The sequence below is a fragment of the Crocodylus siamensis genome, chromosome 6 (assembly GCF_052110815.1).
Source record: "Crocodylus siamensis isolate JL-2025a chromosome 6, ASM5211081v1, whole genome shotgun sequence".
In the NCBI taxonomy this organism is placed as follows: domain Eukaryota; kingdom Metazoa; phylum Chordata; order Crocodylia; family Crocodylidae; genus Crocodylus; species Crocodylus siamensis.
In genome coordinates this window covers 15,431,302-15,449,648 of record NC_143400.1, presented here as the reverse complement: position 1 = coordinate 15,449,648, position 18,347 = coordinate 15,431,302, and the positions used below count along the sequence as shown (strand labels likewise).

At 59.9% G+C, this 18,347-nt stretch overlaps 2 protein-coding genes and 1 pseudogene across 2 annotated transcripts in view; 1 reads left to right on the top strand and 2 right to left on the bottom strand.

The window, feature by feature from the left end:
- Window positions 1-206: 206 nt before the first annotated feature.
- Window positions 207-11,618, bottom strand: LINGO4 (leucine rich repeat and Ig domain containing 4). Its single transcript, XM_090054320.1, has 2 exons — window positions 11,567-11,618; window positions 207-3,905 (listed from the first exon to the last, which is right to left on the bottom strand). The coding sequence occupies exon 2, from the start codon at window positions 3,891-3,893 to the stop codon at window positions 2,079-2,081; it is 1,815 nt and encodes a 604-aa protein (XP_089910446.1). The 5' UTR covers window positions 3,894-3,905; window positions 11,567-11,618; the 3' UTR covers window positions 207-2,078.
- Window positions 415-553, top strand: LOC149861241 (U2 spliceosomal RNA; annotated as a pseudogene).
- A 1,351-nt stretch (window positions 11,619-12,969) lies between the features above and the next one.
- RORC (RAR related orphan receptor C) overlaps window positions 12,970-18,347 on the bottom strand; it is a 45,822-nt gene continuing 40,444 nt past the window's right edge. Inside the window, exon 11 of the mRNA XM_090053452.1 lies at window positions 12,970-17,991. Coding sequence (XP_089909578.1) covers window positions 17,830-17,991 — 162 coding nt within the window. The 3' untranslated portion in view covers window positions 12,970-17,829. The remainder of the gene's footprint in view (window positions 17,992-18,347) is intronic.

The window sequence follows — 18,347 nt, the reverse complement described above, 5'->3', positions numbered from 1 at the left end:
CCGGGTTGCCACCAGAGGGACCCCCTGAGCCACATCCCGCCTGCCTCTGTTGCCACCAGGGAAATGCTTGGAGGGCGCGGAAGAGAGCAAGGGGGACCGAGGGATGCTGGGAGACCCCCTCTTCCAGGCCTCCAGGGCAGGGGTAAGGCAATGTACCTGCAATGGACTGGACACGGTCTTGGCCGGGGGTTGATGGAGAGGCAGGAGCTCGTCCCGGCTCCACGGGGAATTAGGGGACATGTTTTTGCATCAGCTTGTCCAGCACGACAGTGGTGCATGTGTGCTGTGTGTGGTGTGTGCATATGTGTGCTTTGTGTAGGTGTGCTGCATGTGCACTATATTTCTGTGCTGTGTCCAAGGGATACTACCTGGTAGGGGAAGCAGTGTGACCACGTAGGCGAGCCCCCCAGGGTAATTGTCTCTGATATGTCCTCCTTAGGAGATCTATATTGAGCAGATTCTTTTTGGTATTGGGTGGTGGAACCGGAGCGTGCTCCATCCACTCCATGCATTGACCTGGTATTGCAGTGCTTCCAGGACCGGTGCAAAAAAAGCAGGAAAAAAAAAAAAAAAAAAAGTGTCCATTTGTGTGCGCGCGGTGTGCATGTGTTCTGTTTGTGCCCCGTATGTGCTGTGTGTGCACTGTATTTTTGTACATTTATGTGTATGTGCTGTGTGCGTGTGCTGTGTGTGTATGTGCTTTGTGTGCCATGCATGTGTGTGCTTTGTGTAGGTGTGCTGCACGTGCACTGTGTATTTTTGTGCTGTGCGTGTTCTGCGTGTGCGCTGTGTCTGTCTGTGTGCGCATGCACAATGCGATGCCAGGTGTCGCTGTGGTTGGAGAGCGCAGGGAAGTCCCTTGGGCTGGCAGACATCCATACATAGCACAGCCTTAAAGCCTCCCTCCCCATGCCCCTTCCCCGTGGGCTGCGCTGCAGGGGGATTTCCACAGAAGGGTCCCACAGCCAAAATACAAGCCCAGGAAGGAGGTTCAGGATGGGGCTGCTCTTCCTGGCCCCTGCCAAAGCCCCTTCCTAGGATACAGAGAAATAGTGCTGTGTCCCTTTAAATAGCTGGGGAACCCCCCCAGCGGTGCTCACCGTGTTCGACCTTCGAAATGCTACCAAGGCAGTGGCAGGTTACCAGGCCGGGCGTGACCTGGTCTGGTTAGCCATCAAGGGTACCCGGCCCTCAGCTCGGTGTGGCTTTCTCCTAGTGTTCCCGCTCTCTCCATGCCTCAGTTTCCCTTTCTGTAACCTGGGGATAAGGCTCCTTACCTGCATTGCCCGGCGGGCAGGAGGCTTAACTCCTTCATGACCGGCAGGCCGGTTGGTCCTGGCTGGAAGTGGTTACAGCTGGGCCCCTGCCGTGGGCCAAGGAAACATCGGATGGGACTTGAAGCCCCACAGGCCCGACTAGGCTGCAGTTGCTTTAGCCAGCTGTTAAGGATTCGTGGCAGCTAGAGGGGCTGGGTGAGCAGGGGCAGGCTCTGTGCTGGGAGCTCCCCAAGGATCAGGGGCAAGGACGGCTCTGGGACAGACATGGGCAAGCTCGGTGTTTATCCTCCACAGCAGCTTCTCCATCCCCATCCTCGCATCACAGCTGCCAAAGCCCCTGCCAGGCCCCCTGGCTTGCTCCAAGGAGAGAGAAAGAGGCTCCCAGTGCCCTGATACCATGTCCCCATAGCTGTCCCAACCCCTCCATAGCTGGCCCTGACTGTCCTGGCTTTACAGGCACCACGCTGTATCTCTGAGCCCCACCACACTCATCCCCCTGACATCAGCCCGGAGACCCCTCTGCCCAGACGGGCTGGGATCAAAGCCCCCATGAGGGAAGGCATAAGCACATGGTCTCCCTCCCCAGTCACCTCCTTTTTCTCTTGGCAGCAAAAGCATGAGAGCCAAGGCTTTGATGGAAGAGCCCAGCTGAGTTGCATATCTGGGGAGTTGGTTAATTAAGCTGATTTTAGCAGGTTAATTGCTGGATGCAGAAGGTAAAGGAGTGGAGGGCCATGCCTGGCTCAGAGAGGAATAGCATCCTTCCCCCACTGCCGTGTTTCACCTCTGCCCCACGGAGGCTCACGTGAACCTCATGGCCAGCCGGCCGCCGTGGCTGGGCTTGCCCCGTGGTGCACCGGGGGAGCGTGGGACGAACTGAAAGGTGGCATGATGCTTCACGCGACCCCTGCCCTTGCTCCAGAGGAAGATGAATAGGAAGCAGACGGCCACAGAGCTGAGGAAGGGCACTGCGCCCATGGCCACAGCGCCCAGCAGCATGCCGAGGCTCGGCAGGGAGACCACCGGTGCCCCCAAGCCGTCGGCACTCATATTGGCCAGAGGGAAGGTGTCGTTGGCCCAGCGGGACGGGTCGTAGACGCGCAGGTAGGCGGCCATGGTGTCGTTGCCAGCCACGTTGCTGGCCACGCAGTAGTAGGTGCCGCTGTCCTGGACCAGGGCGTAGAAGATCTCCAAGGTCCCATCAGGCAGCACCCTTACCCGGCCCCGAAGGCCAGCGTCCAGCCAGGCCTGGCGGGGAGACAGCCAGGTGATGGTGGGCATGGGGTCGCCATCCCCCTGGCACCGCAGCCTGGCTTTGCTCCCCTCCTCCACGCTCACCCACTGCGGGGCCTCGGGCTGGATCTTTGCCCTCCGGCAGGTGAAGTGCCCAGATGGGAGGACGTCCGAGAAGTCCTTGAACCTCCGGCCGCGCACCAGTGCGGGGCTGGCGCAGGCTGGCTGCCGCCCCTCGAAGCTCAGGCGCCGGCGGCGCCGGACGACCCACAGCAGGCGGCAGTCGCAGGCCAGCGGGTTCCCGTCCAGCCGCAAGGTCTCCAGGTTGCCCACGGTGTGGAAGGCGCCTTCCTCCAGCGTCTGCAGGGCGTTGTCGGAGACATTGAGCAGGCGAAGGTGGCTCAGGCCCCAGAAGGCGTGGGCTGCCACGGTGGCCAACTGCCCGCCCGCCAGGTGCAGCTCCTGCAGGCGCAGGAGCTGGGCCAGCCTCCCCCCATGGATGGCAGCGATGGGGTTGTGAGACAGATCCAGGCAGCGGAGGTACGTCAAGGGCTGGAGGGCCTCGTAGGGGATGACGCTGAGGTTGCACTTGGTGATGGCCAAGGAGCTGAGGTTCAAGCCCAGCAAGCTGTGGGGCTCCACTGTGGTCAGGAAGGGCCAGCGGCTGATCTCCAGCGCCCGCAGGCGGGGGAGGCGGCGGAAGGAGTAGTCGCGGAGGACGCTGATGTTGAGCACCTTGAGCCGCAGCTCGCCCAGGTGAGGCAGCTGCCCCAGGGCCCCTGTGGGGACACCCGTCAGGTTGCAGCGCTCCAGCGTGAGCTGCCGGAGCTGCCGGAGCCCCCCAAACGCCCGGGGGGAGATGAAGACTAGGTGGTTGTCGCTGGCCTCCAGGTGCTGGAGGCTGGTGAGGTCCTGGAAAGCATGGTCCAGGAAGATGACGATCTTGTTCTGGCTGAGGTCCAGCACGGTGAGGCTGGGCAGCCCGGCGAAGACGCCGGCTAGCACAATCTTCAGCTCGTTGCCCCGCAGCCTCAGTGTCATGAGGCGCTGGAGGCTGTTGAAGGCGCCCGGCTCAATGTTGGAGATGACGTTCTCGCTCAGGTCCAGCTCCTTCAGGGCCTGCAGCCGGGAGAACATGCCCTGCTGCAGCGTCCGCAGGCGGTTGTGGCTCAGATCCAGCAGCTCGCAGGCCGGCGGGATCCTGCCGGGCACAGCCACCAGGTTCTGGCGGTGACACAGCACGGACCTGTCCTGGGAGGAGCACTTACAGCGGGCCGGGCAGCCCCACGCAGGGCTGGGCAGCAGAGCCTCCAGCATGAGGAGGAAGAGGGGCTGCCAGCCAGCCCAGGCGGAGGAGGGGGCCCGCGGTGCCCCGGGCACCATCTTCCCTGAGTCCTGCAAGGCAAGAGGAGCCTGTGGTTACAGAGCCTGGGGAGTGGGGAAACTGAAGCACTGAGGCCGTGAAAGCCCCCTCCCCACTGCCCATCTCCATTCTCAGCTGGAGCCCATCACCAGGGCCTTGGCCTGCCGGCATGGCGCTGCCAGGCTGGGATGGGCGTCCTCTAAACCCACGGACCCATCAACACAGCGAGCCCAGCATCCTTGCATCTCCCATGATCCTCTGCACTCGTGCCCCCCACCCTACCGCTGGGGCAAGTGACAGGTGCATCACAGGCTCATGGCTCCCAGGCTGGCCACAAAAACAAACCACCTCGCTCAGCACCCCCGGGCGCTTCCCCACTCTGCTGACCTCCCAGGGTCCCACTCTCCTAGAAGGGAAACTGAGGCACGGCATGAGAAGGTTTGTGACAAGGGGGAGCTGCTACAGGCTGGGTGCTCTGGAGGGCCTGGGACCAGCCCTGTGCACGGATCAGAGCCGAGGAGAGACATGTATGAAGCTTTACCAAGTGCGGTACTATCCTGTTGCAAAAAACCAGAAGTATTGGCAATTGTGCTGATTTGCTATATTACCTATTAAGTTTAAAAAAAAACCCTCACCACAAACTGGGCACAAAGAGACATTGCGTGGTTAGCCCCACAGTCGTTCTTGTTAAATGCACCTCTCTCATTCAGATTCACAAAACAAAATCTCGCCTTCTCCAGCACCTTGACAGCCTCTCCCATACTCCACCGTCAGTCATTTCTGCCCCTCAGCAAATCTGTCCATACCTGGGGGAAGGTTTTTCGCTAGGGCTAAAGAGAGCTGGGAGGGCTGGGAACTAGAAGAGACGTTACCGGGAAAGGCAGACAGACAGCAACAGGCTGGTTCAAATGGTGGAACATCAAGGCTAGTGCACAGGAGAGAGGGGCCTTAACACCTGTGGAGTGGCGAGATTAGCAGGAATCAGGGGGATGACAATGAGCCACGAGGTCAGTGGACTCCCTGAGCCCTGCCTGAATAGAAATGTTGCTGCCTCTCTCGGGTAGCTGGTTTAAAGAAGCGGGGTATGAAGTGTACCCACCTGGATCCATCCCAGGGCTTGAGGCTCAGGCGGAGAACACCCAGGCTGGGGAGATACCCAGTGGCCAGGGTGCTGGCCCCCATGCACTTGCATCCCCAGCAGGGATCCTTCCCTGGAAATTTGGCAGTGGGTTTAACCCCTGGGGTGCTGGCACTGCCAATTGGCCAGCCCCAGTGCAGAGGTGGTCTTGCAATGGGCTGGGCAGTGCAGAGAAGGGGCCATGCCCCCTCCCTCCAGGCTCCCACTGGCAGGAACATGGGTCCCCGATGGCTTCTCCAGCCTGTGGCAGTGGGTAATCTCCTCTGAGTGTCCCCATGGCTCGGCTCCAGCGCACGCATTAACCGGAGACAGCAAAAGTGAGGGATGAGCCACGCTGATGTGGCTGGGCAGAGAGGGGGTGAATCAAGAAGGCGGAGGCGGAGGGGGAGACAGGCTCATTGGCATGGGAGCCATTGCCTGCCCCGCGCTCGGGCATGATGTCAGCACTGGAAGCGCAGCCAGCCAGCCTGGTGCATCTCAATGCCACCCGGCTGGAGGACGACAGGGCCATGATCCGGCACCAGAGCCACACAGGAGGTGTCACTTCGGGCTTTAATCTGCCCCCATGGCTGGTCTCTGATGACGATGGAGGGGGCTGTAGGCAGCCCTTTAGCATGCAGAAGTGGCAAGGAGAGGGGGGGACATGCCAGCCATCTGCCTAGAGCTGCGGGGCTGTCAGAGAGAAGACTGGGGGCACCGCTGGCCTCCAGTGCTGCAACCAGGAGGTTTGGATGCCAGCTGGAGCCTGTGGCATGGGCTGCCCCAGGGAAGCAGGTAGATACACTTAGACTTGGGGTGGGGTTGGGGTAGCATCCCGTACCTCTGTGGGTGCGTACAGCTCCTAGCACCACCGCCGGCAGCAGGGCTCAGCTCCAGTCTCACCCTGATCCAACGATGATGCCCAGACAAGTCCCTAGCCCAGGATCCCGCTGTTTGGGTGGGCACGGCCCAAAGGAACAGTTAACTTGGCTTGTGGCAGTGACACCTGCCCCTGCAGCCTGGAGCAACCCCCACACAACCCAGTCTCGTGCCCTCCTTTGCCGAGTGCCTGAGGCATCACCAAAGCCTCTGGCACATTCCCCAGCCCCAAGCAGGTTGCATCGCTGCAGCGGGCACGCGACAGCCCCGACTAGGCTGAACTCGGGCCCAGATCTCTTTGAAGGGTCGCCCCAGGGAAGGCAGGAGAAGGGGTTATTACCGGACAGCCCCAAGCATGGAGGAAACAGGCCGGGGCACCAGGAAGAGGAAGGGACAATTGAGTGCGCAGCAGCCCATGGGTCGGGCAACAGTCCCGGGTCCAGCCCATGGGTGACGGGTCCAGCCGCCGGGGAGAGTGGGCGTTGTTCTGGCCCCAGCGCCCTTTCTGGAGTGGAGCTCCAGCACCAGGGTGCTGCCAGCACCTGAGAAGCCCCAGGAGGCGCCGGGAGAGCGACTGGATGCAGCAATCGGAGCCTAACGAGGCACTTTAATCAAGCTAATGCAGCCGGGGGAGGGAGAGGATGGGGGCTGCGGTACAACGGCAGGGGAACTTGGCAGGCGCTCAGCTCTGCTCCGGCCTGGCACCGCAGGCCTGATCCTGCCCCCCCGGCACTGGTGGGGGTGGTGAGACAAAGGGGATCATGGCTGCTGCAAAGCCGCAGCCCCCGCCAGACTGAGCAAGGCTGGAACCAGGCCACAGTGCTACATGCCCTCGGCCATGGCCCCCGTCCCACAGCGCTCAGTGCTGCATGTACAAAAAACCCATGCAGCCTCTATCCCAGAGAGCCTCAGGGTACCCCCTTCCGCTCAAGGTCCCGTGACATGGTCCCTAGAGGATGGGCACCCAGGCCCCATGTTCTAGTCCCAGCCCTGCCCCCAGCCTGCAGGGTGACAGGAAGCAAGTCCCTGCCCTGTTCCATGCCTCAGTTTCTCCACCTGTAAAATGGGCATGGCAATACCAGCAAAGCACTTGGGAGATGTGCTGATGTGAAGACACCAGGCCCAGCTGCCTGGAGCAGAGCTGGCATCACCAGCCCCAGTGAAATGGGCTTACGCATCAGAGGCAGTGGAGAAATGGTGCAGAGCTGGGGTCACAGCCGGTGTCTCGGTGTGCTGGTGGCCCTGGCTGGGGGGTTCTCTCATAGATTTCATAGACATTAGGGCTGGAAGGGACCTCCCAAGATCATCAGGTCCAGCCCTCTGCCCAAAGAGAATGAATCGGATCACCCCAGCACGATAAGCATCCAGACGCAACTTGAATATGTCCAGAGTAGGTGCTTGCACCACTTTTGGGGGGGAGTCTATTCTAGACTCTGGAGACTTGGACAGTAAAGAAGTTTTTCCTTATGTCCAGTCTAAAATGCTCTTCCAGCAGTTTAAAACCATTGCACCTTGTCTTCCCTAGGGGAGCCCTGGTGAACAGACGTTCTCCCAGGTTCTGATGTACCCTCAATATACATATAGGCTGCCACCAAGTCCCCTCGGAGCCTGGGCTTTTCCAAGCTGGAGTCCCATAGCTCTCAGCCTCTCCTCAAGGCCTGCTCTCTTGACCTCTGATCATGCATGTGGCTCTCCTCTGGACTCTCTCGAGCTTCTCCACATCCTGTTTAAAGCGTGGAGCCCAGAATTGGCTGCAGTACTCCAGCTGCGGCCTCACCAAGGCCAAGTAAAGTGGGAGAATGATGTCTTGGGTCTTGTTTGAGATGCCTCGGTAGATGCAAGCCAGGGTTTTATTTGCTTTGCCAGCTGCAGCATCACATCGGTGGCTCATATTCATCTTGTGGTCAATCATGACCTCCAAGTCTCTTTTGGACACAGTGCTAGTGAGTGTACCATCACTGAGTCTATTGGTATGGTGCGGGTTCTTTCTCCCGAGGTGGAGCACCTTGCATTTCTCTACATTGAAGGTCATCAGGTTTTCATCTGCCCACCTTGCGAGCCTGTCCAAGTTGGCCTGAATCCTCAGCTTGTCCTCCAAGTGTACCGCACTTCCCTGCAGTTTGGTGTCATCTGTGAACTTAGCCAGTCTGCCTCTGACACCCAAATCCAGATTGTTAATGAATCTATTAAAGAGTACGGGTCCCAGTATTGAACACTGAGGGACACCTCTGGTCACCATGCGCCACGCTGACTTGGTTTCATCAACTAACATCTCTGGCTCCAACCTTGGAGTCAAGGCCGCAGTGCCCCAATTTAGCCATGAGGACATCATTGGAGACCAAGTCAAAGACTTTTTTAAAATCCAAAAATATGACATCAACTTCTTCCCCCCTGTCCAAATATATGACATCAACCTCTCCCCCTCTCACCAGGCTGAGGCTCTTTGGGGCATCTTGTCAAGCCCTAGCTCCCAGACTCCTGTGATGAAATGAAGCCTGAGATGGCCTCCTTCCCCTTGGTGTCTCCGGCCGGTGCTTGAGACACCCCAGAAACGCAGATCAGAAGCAATTACGCCCATCGTAGAGCTAGAAACGCCGGCCCTGGGCCAAGAGGGAAGGAACCCTGGGGTTTGTGCAACTGCTTGGTCTTTCCGCCCGTCCCCCCTGCCATCCAGGGGTCTCCATCACTTGTGGAGCTGGAGCTGGTGACCAACAGGGCCCCTTCTGGTCTGCCATGCTCCTGCTGGGGCACAAAGCAGCTAGTCCCCAGCAACAAGCCCCACAGACAGGATCAGGCCCCACGGGGGCAGGGGCCAGGGGCCAGCCCAAAACCAGCCTGATACTGCCGACTTCCAGCCCGAGCTGGCGTGGCTCCAGGCTGGCATCGCGCTGGGACCAGAGTCAGGCGCTTGCTCGGGAACATCACACCCCTTCTGTCACCAGGATGCTCCGCAGCCGCCTGGCCCCAGCTTCGCGGCTCCTGCCTGGGAATTCAGCCCCTGACAGACCACGCGGCCTGTCCCATGACTCCCAGACCCCAGCCGGGGAGAGGAACCCAGGAGTCCTGCCCTGTCCGTCCCCTGAAACCACCCCGTCCCCTGTTAAACTGCCTTCGGCTGCATTGTGGTGCTGGAGACAGCTCCACAGTGGGTGTGCATGGGGGGACAGTGTGTGTGTGGGTGACTGTGTGTGTGGGGGGGGTGTCTTTGTGTGTGTGTCCATCCCTGGGAGTGTATGTGTGTGTGGGAGTCTGTGGGAGCGGTGCCTGTGTACGTGTGAGAGTATGTGTGTGTAGGGGTATGGGGGGAGTGTAGGTGCCCCTGTGTGTATGAGCGTGTGCACGTGTGTGTGTGTGTGTGTGCATGCTTGTGTGTTTAGGAGCCTGTGTATGTGCAAGTGTGTGTCTGCGAGTGTGTGTTTGTATGTGGGGGTTGTGTGCCTGTGTGTGTGTCCCCTTTATAGTCAGTGCCTCTATCCTGGGCCATGAGTGACCAGCATCAGCTCCAGCAGGTGAGCGAGGGAGCCCCGGGCAGTCTGGCCTGGTCCCACGGAGCTTGCCTCTAGAGGCATCCTAGAGCCTCTGGGACGGATCCTGCTCACACGTTTCCCTCAACTCCAGGCCAGTCCCTGCAGCAGCTCTGAGACTTGGTGGCCATCCACAAGGGGAAACGGAGGCAGAGGGCTGAGGTGTGACCCCCCAGATCACAGAGGACCTGGAACAAGTGCTTATCCTGGGGCCCTGCACTACCTTCCCACTCCAATATGCTCCTAGTCCAGAGACCAAACGCCCTCCTTTATTGAACAGGCTCGTTAATGAGTTAGATCTAATTAGACTGGGGGAGGCCTTTCTTGGGATGGGTCCTGGTGCCCCTATATTAGTGCCTCATCGCAGGGCGCATTAACGTGCCCATCCGCAGGGCCCCCCAATGAGCCAGGAAAGGCCATTAGGCCCCTGTTTAGTTAGATAGGCACAGGCAGATGAAGTGACAAGACCAAGGCCCCATGAAGGAAGCCGGTGGCAGAGCCACACTCAACCCCCACCTTTCCCAGCCGGGGCCATCCAGCTGCCCAGAACCCCGACCCCAGGGCTAGCGAGCAGGGCTGTGATCTGTTCGGGGCCAAGCTGTTACAGCAGGAAAGGGAAGCCCGGGGGCGGCAGGGACCGAGGCACGACTGCTGGCTCCCAGCCGCCTCCAACGGCCCCTGCCTGCAGCCAGCGCGTGCATCACCTGCTAATTATAGTGGGAAGGAGCGACACTCCCCCCACGCTCCCTACAGCCGTTTTTAGCCTGCTTGCACCTTGCAGCTGACGCGGCGGCTGGGACCGGCGTCTTCCCGAGGCATCACAGCCAGAGCCCCCCCAGACACCTCCTGGAGGCGGTGTCCCCAGAGGGCAGAAGAAGGGGCCTGGAAGGGGGGGCATGGGGCCGACAGGGGGACCCCTGCGCATGCCACTGGCCCATGGAGCCCTGGACACCGAGGCCATGGGGGAGCCGGTAACAAGGACAGGTGATGCCAGCCTGTGTCTGTGGTGAGGCCTAGTGGGTAGAGCTGTGCTGGGGGGAGGGCAGGGGAATCCGTGACCCTACCCACTAAGGTTCACTACCTCTGCCCCCAAGGCGGGCACGGCCTGAGGCAGGAAGCCTGTTCCGCCTCTGCCACTGATGGCCAGGATGGCCCTGGTCAGGTCCCTTTGCCCTGCCTCCAGCCTCAGTTTCCTCTCTCTCAGGGGAAGCCCTGGAGGGGAAGCCCCGTGTCCAGGGGACCTGGTGGAGGCTCAGCTCTGCTCCGCTTTCCTGAGCCAGGCTCCCCGGGCTGGGATTGCCCAAGAGGGCCGGGCTGGGGGAGTCTGCAGTAACACCCGCACAAGTGTACACCCCCACCTGTGCACACATCCATGCCAGTACACATATACAGATCCATGTACACATACAGGTGCACGTGAATCCATGCACACACACACAGATGCCCGCAAATCTACGTACACGTGAATCCATGCACCTAGACATGCAAGCACACACACAGATCCATGCACCCATACCTGTACATGCGAATCCATGCACCCGCCCACGCAAGCACACACATGTGCACGCACAGATCCGTGCCCCCATGAATCTTTGCGCCCATCCTTGTACACATGAATGCAGAACACACATACGTGCACGAGTGAATCCACACGCCCATACCTGTACACACAGAGCCATGCAGGCACACACATGTACACATGCAGCTCTGTGCCCCCATGAGTCTATGCGCCCTTGTACACACAAATCCATACACACCTACATGCATGTGCAAATCCATGAGTCCATACACGAAAGCACACACACAGAGCCCTCCACCCATATGTGTATCCATGACCCCGTGATGCACACCTGCACGCACAGGTCCAGGCACCTACCCCTCCATGCGTGCACACATGTGCACGTGAATCCAGCCACACACTCACACATACACATGTGCCTGGCCGGGCCAGCACACACGTACACACACACAGAGCCCCGCACCCGTACGTGCACACACAACCCCATGCACACATGACCTCAGGCACTCGTCCATGCCAGCACACACGTACCGATCCCCGCACCCGCACGTGCACACGCAGCCCCAGGCACCCCGAGCCAGGCGGGCACACACGTGTGCACGGCTCCCTGCCCCCGCGTGCACACGGCTCCTGCGGGCCGGCCCCCGGCCGTACCTGGGGCTGCGGCGCCGGGCGGGCCCGGGCGGGCTGCGGGCTGCGGGCTGCATCCTGCCGCTCCGCGCTCGGCTCCGCGGGGCAGCGCCGGGGGCGGCGCCGGTCCTCCCCGGGGAGCCCCGCCTCGGCCGGGGCGGGGGCGGGGGCGGCGGCCGCCGCGGCGCGCAAGGGGTTAATGGCCCCGGGGGGCGGCGGGGCGCCCGGGGCAAGGGCAGGGGCAGTCCCCGCAGCCCCAGGGCCAAATGCTAGAGCACTGTCTGGGGTGGAGCACCCCCCCGTGGGGAAATGCGGCCGTGGCTGGGGTGGAGCACACCCCCCCCGTGGGGAAATGCGGCCGTGGCTGGGGTGGAGCACCCCCCCCCCCGTAGGGAAATGCGGCCGTGGCTGGGGTGGAGCACCCCCCCCGTGGGGAAATGCGGCCGTGGCTGGGGTGGAGCACCCCCCCCGTGGGGAAATGAGGCCGTGGCTGGGGTGGAGCACCCCCCCCCCCGTGGGGAAATGCGGCCGTGGCTGGGGTGGAGCACCCCCCCCGTGGGGAAATGAGGCCGTGGCTGGGGTGGAGCACCCCCCCCGTGGGGAAATGCGGCCGTGGCTGGGGTGGAGCACCCCCCCCGTGGGGAAATGCGGCCGTGGCTGGGGTGGAGCACCCCCCCCGTGGGGAAATGCGGCCGTGGCTGGGGTGGAGCACCCCCCCCGTGGGGAAATGCGGCCGTGGCTGGGGTGGAGCACCCCCCCCGTGGGGAAATGAGGCCGTGGCTGGGGTGGAGCACCCCCCCCCGTGGGGAAATGCGGCCGTGGCTGGGGTGGAGCACCCCCCCCCGTGGGGAAATGCGGCCGTGGCTGGGGTGGAGCACCCCCACCCCCGTGGGGAAATGCGGCCGTGGCTGGGGTGGAGCACCCCCCCCCGTGGGGAAATGCGGCCGTGGCTGGGGTGGAGCACCCCCCCCCCGTGGGGAAATGCGGCCGTGGCTGGGGTGGAGCACCCCCCACCCCCGTGGGGAAATGCGGCCGTGGCTGGGGTGGAGCACCCCCCCCCCGTGGGGAAATGCGGCCGTGGCTGGGGTGGAGCACCCCCCCCCGTGGGGAAATGCGGCCGTGGCTGGGGTGGAGCACCCCCCCCCCCGTGGGGAAATGCGGCCGTGGCTGGGGTGGAGCACCCCCCCCGTGGGGAAATGCGGCCGTGGCTGGGGTGGAGCACCCCCCCCCCCCGTGGGGAAATGCGGCCGTGGCTGGGGTGGAGCACCCCCCTCCGTGGGGAAATGCGGCCGTGGCTGGGGTGGAGCACCCCCCCGTGGGGAAATGCGGCCGTGGCTGGGGTGGAGCACCCCCCCCGTGGGGAAATGCGGCCGTGGCTGGGGTGGAGCACCCCCCACCCCCATGGGGAAATGCGGCCGTGGCTGGGGTGGAGCAGTGGCAGCTAAGACCAGGCACTGTCCTGGTGCAGAAGCCAAGGGTGAAGGGGTTTAATGGAGACCCCAAAACTCTGTGCACAGGGGGAGCTGCTGCCTCCATCTCAGCCCCCCAAGCTTCTTCGGTGGGCATGTGCGGCGCAATCCTCTTCCCCGTGAGCAGGGAGAGGCTGAGCGGGGGTGCAGGGCTGGGAAGCAGGACATCCCGGCTCCTCCCGCCAGGCCACAGGTGGGCCAGTCTTTACCCCCCACTGCCCCATCTCTGTCTCCATCCTCCAGTCTCAGTTCTCTTTGCTCCAGTGGAGATGACAGTCCACCCCCCATCAGTCCTGTCCAGCTCAACGCTGCCCCCCTTGGGGATTTGTACAGTGCCTGGCGCAGTGGGCCCCATCTCTGTTGAGCCCGTACTGTGTCTGGGACAGACTCAGCCTCGGTGCTGGAGTAAAAAAAACCCCATGGCCAGACCTTTCCCTTGCCCAGAAGCTCCCGGCTGGTTTTCTCCCCCAGCTGCTTCCCCCAGGGCTCAGAACCGGCTGCCGTGCTGTGGCAGGCATGGAGGCCCATGGCACAGAGCTGCCCAGAGCCCAAAGCAGCTTATGATGAAGCCCAAGCTGAGAAGCCTGACGGGGCTGACACAGCTGTATCGAATCAACCGTATTTAAGCCTTGGCTTCTTCCTTTCTGCCTGGAGGACTTTGTTTGGTCCTTAGCAGGAGAAGCCCACTGCGCTCCATCCGCCAAGTCATTAACAGCCTCCACATTTGGGCCCTATACTTCCAGGACATGGGGAAGAGTCCAGTGATTAGGGACCTGGGAGCAAGATGGATGAGGACAGCCTGGAAGACCTCAGGGGACTGAGTCTGGGGAAGAGAAAGCTGTGGAGGGGGATTGCTAACAGCCTGCAAATACTCAACAGAGAGGACAGAGATGGGCTTTTCTCTGTGGCCACAGGGGACAGGACTAGGAGCAATGGTCTCAAGCTGGAGCAGGGGAAACTGAGGCTGGAGACGTGGAGGGACTTTCTGGCCAGAAGCATGGCTGAGCAGAGTCTCCATCCTTGGAAGCTTCCAAGAGCAGGCTGGACAGACACGTGGCTGGGGTGGTTTGGTCAGGGCTGATCCTGCCTGGAGCAGGGGCCTGGGCTACATGTGACCTCGGAACGTCCCTTCCAGCCCCACTTCCTTCTGATCCCCAAAACAGGGGGCTGCCCTGCATGCCCTTTGGCCACTGCTATTCCAGGACTGGCCGGCGTGGTGAATGCTGCCGACACTCGGACGAGACTGCCTGGCTGACTGTCCCTCCACGAGGAAACCACATGGAGTTGAGGTGCCTGGAGTGCGATCAGCCTGTCGCACCCCTGAAATGCCACCTGAGACGCAGGGGCAACTCCTCACAGAAATCACAGAGCAGCGGGGCTGGGAGGGACCCATGGAGGTCTCATCTAGTCCAACCCCTTGCCTGAGGCAGGATCAGGTCTGCCCAAACCATTGCGGACAAACCTATGTCTCAACTCTTCATAAAATTACTGTCAACTCTGACATAGCACCAGGCATCACTCCTGGCCCTGTCACAGGTAAAGGAGTTGGACCGCGATGGCCATCGTCTTGCTGCAGCAAAGGATGTCAATACACACTCAAGAGATGTCAGGTAGAGGCCGTGCCCCTACTACAAAGGGTGAGACTCCCCCCTGGTTACAGCATTTTCTTCAATGTGAGGCTCTGCTAGGGGATAGTGAAGGTAGGGCTGCATGTGTGAGCAGGCTGGACTCCCTCGCCCTGCTACACGTTACATGCATTACGCTCTTCACCTGTCAATCATGCAAAGTAGACCGAACACGCGCAAAGTAAGACCGGCCACACGTAAAAAGACCAGTTATAATCATACAATTGGTTAACTGGGCAATAATGTAAACTAGCCACACATGCAAAGTAATTCTCATGTGATAAAAATGACTATCCCACTACAAAGAGAGTCAACCCGCAATGAAGTTAGTGCTTGAATAGGTGTAACAACTCTAGAGCTGGTTTCTATTTGACTGTCAAGGCCCTCAGTCACCAACTGCTGCTTCCAAGTACTTTCAAACGGAAGAGCTTTTACTTTCCTCCATACCAGGTGGGAGTGTTGTAAGTGGGAAGAGATGGTACGCAGCCGAGCCAAGCTTCTTGGTAAACTAGTTTATTGCAAAGAGCAGATAAAACCGGACACAGCCCAATACAACTCCTCCTTAAAAGGTGCATTGGGAACACTGCTGGTGTCTTTTTTTTTCCTTTTAAATCCTTTGCCAGGAAACAGAACCTGGGCGACGAACCAGGACACAAAGAAATAGAACGTACCAGGAGCTGAATTAAATTAAAGCAAATCTAAAAACCTCTCTCAACTTGGTTTTTTTTCCCTCTTTCTTTTCTTCTTTTTTTTTGAACTATTAAAAAAAATTACAACTTTCAAATATTTACAAACCCTGTCAAGACATTTAAATATTTAAAAGGATATTAAAACAGTCGAGCAGAGGGGGGGAAGGGGGAGCTGGGAGTTGCGTGCGCTTCAGTAGGGGGGGAAAGACACCCCGATCACCTTAACTCTGCCCCTCGTAGGCAGTGATCTGCAGCACACCGAAAGGACAAGAGGTGCAAGACAAGCCGGGGGTGAGTGCAAAGGGGAGGGGATGGGGGACACAAGCCGCGGCCTCTCCGGTGACCTGTGTGTCCAGAAGGCACCCAGAGCCAACAAGGCCTGATTGTCTGCTGTGGGGCTGGAAGCCATGGATAGCCCCATCCTGATGCTCCCTGCGGCTTGGCGGGGGCCTGAGTATTATCACTCAACCCCCTGGGATTCAAACAGTGCAAGGGTCCAAAGTGCTAAGAGAGCAGAGGGCGTGGGGAGCTCTGGGCTGACACCTCCCATCTCCTTCCCACCCGTTTTGCTCCATGGGGGGACCAGGCCATACACAATTGGAGACCAACAGAGCAGGAGAAGCAGAAGCCTTGTCTCTGCCAGGCCCAAATGGTTTAGGAGCCTCAATACCACTTTCAAGGAGGGCTCAGGAGCTTGAGAGCCCTGCAGGGCTAGTTTGCAAGAGGATTTAGATGCCCAGTACCCACTGCATGAAATGGGAGCCTAAATCCCTTGGCAAACCCTGCCCTGAGGGAGGAGATTTGGACTCCCAGGTGCCCATGGAGCCTCCAGTGATTTTCAGGCAGCTTTCAGCATGTTGGCTGCAGCAAAGTGCCCTGTGTGCATGCACATGTGCATGTGTATATATCTGTGCATGCACATGTGTGTGCACCAGCCAGCGTCAGGGGCCTGGTTCTCAGAGGGGGCTCAGTGCTCTTTGTTCCCCCTGCCTGGGTGGAATATAGGGACCCAGTCCCAGGGACTGGAGGGGTCCCACTAGGGTATCAGCTCTGCCCCCTACCCTGGCAGGCTTCGCATCCCAGTCATGAACTCATCAACAACCAGGCTAAAGAGGTCTCACATCTCTGGCCAAAGGGCCTGTGGGTCCCCCGTGCTCTCTCCTGCCATGGGGACAGTGCCAATATTTCAACCAGAGCCTGGAACCAGGTCCCAGGGTGGAAAGGAAGATTCCCCTTCCCTCCCCTGAGCTGCATCTCTGGGCTCGAAGCGGGATGAGAATCAAGATCTTGGTGGTGTGGTGCTGCGACCAGCAGAAGGCTGCTCAATCTCCTAGGTGCTCAAGACTGCAGGACAACACTGCTCTAAGCTACCCCAGGGCACGTTTGAACTCAGGCCCCTAAAAGCAGGGGCTGGGAAGCAGGGACCCTGTTGGCCTCTGCCAGGGCTCGTGTCTGTCTGGCTGTACATTTTGAACCAAAGTAAACCTGTTCTCCCCCCACTTTGGTCACAGCATTGTCATTTTCTCCCCCTTGAAAAAGCCCCCAAATGAATCCTTTCTATCCCAGTCACTGGCTTAAAAATGACAGAGGGTTTTTTTCCTCTTCCAATGAGGAAATTTCACTGGGAAATTCAGAAAGCAAAAAACATTTTTCCACCCAGAAAATGTCCTGCTCTAAACGAGACACAGACTGACTGAGCTGGTGGAGGAGCTACCTTGAGGCCTGTTCCCACAGCTCCCAGCACCAGGAGCTCCCCGTCCCATGCTGACACCCAAAGCAGGGTGGGCTGGGGACAGGGCCTGACGCTGGCACACGAGGCGTATGGACTGAGTGTATGGAGACTGCCTGCCCATGCTGCTTGGATGTCAGCGGAGGCTCCCGGGGCTGTGTGGGGAACATCGAGGTTTGGCTTGGACTGCTCCGACCAGGTGCCAGGAGCTGTATGAAAGCATCATATTGACCCCTTGTACGCGAGCAGCCTGATCAGAGCCTCCGTCCCCCACTGGGCCAGGCTCCCTTGCAAAAATAGCATCTTTTATATTACTTTATACAATATGTATATATATATCTAGATAGACCTTACTAAGGATACAAACACCTGCTGGCCTTGAAACACTGAGAATAAAGTCAGGAGGTGGGGGGGAGAAGGAGAGACCACTCCCCCCACCCCAAACCTCCTAGGTAAGGAGATGCTTGGCTAAGATAGGCCCCCAGCCCCCAGTAGAGGCTTCTGCTATGTACAGCACCGAGCGTGCGCTGGCTGGGGACCAAGTCCTGTCCTGGGGCCGTGAGGACGGGGTGTTTGCCTCAGCCAGAAGGAGCTGATGCCGTGGGGGCCCCTCAAAGTGCATTGTGAGCGTCCTTCAGCGCAGTGAGGTAGGGAACGCCCCTCTTTTCCTGCTTCCAAGGCCCAGAATAAAGGGAACCGATTTGATGGGGGCAGAAGCCAGGCATCCAGCCCCCATCCCCTGGCCGGAACAGGGCCAAGCCTTGCTGGATGCTGGTCACTCAGCCACCAGGACCTGTGGCTCACCCTCGGCACTGAAGAGCTCTTTGTAGAGCGGGGGGAACACAGCGTGGACCACGATCGGGTGCATCTGCCGGAAGGAGCGCAGCTTCTCCATGTGCTGGCTGCACAGGCTGCGCAGCTTGCCCTTGGGTGGCAGCTGTGGGGAAGGACATGCTGTGAGCACGGGGTGCCATGTATGTCAACCCCCACCCCTCCTCCCTGTACACACAAGGGATGAGGCTGCTTTCTGGCCCATGGGAGAGTGAAGTGAGGGGTCACATGTGTGAGGCCACCTGTTCTGGGCACACCTTTGGCAGCCCTGGGGGCATGCCCGAAGCATGTAAACGCCATGCGTGCATGTGCAGGATGGTACTTTGCTGCCCCCTGCTGGGCAGAATCAAAAGTCTGCAGGGGTTGTGTATGCATGTGAGAGAGAGAGAGAGCTGGGAAGAAGCGGGGGGTGTAAGTGTGTGTGCACACATCCCCCCTTCCCATATGTGAACCTTCCACCGT

Excerpts from the sequence above, each read along its gene's own strand:
- LINGO4 (XM_090054320.1), bottom strand. The coding sequence starts at position 3,893 with ATGGTGCCCGGGGCACCGCGGGCCCCCTCCTCCGCCTGGGCTGGCTGG.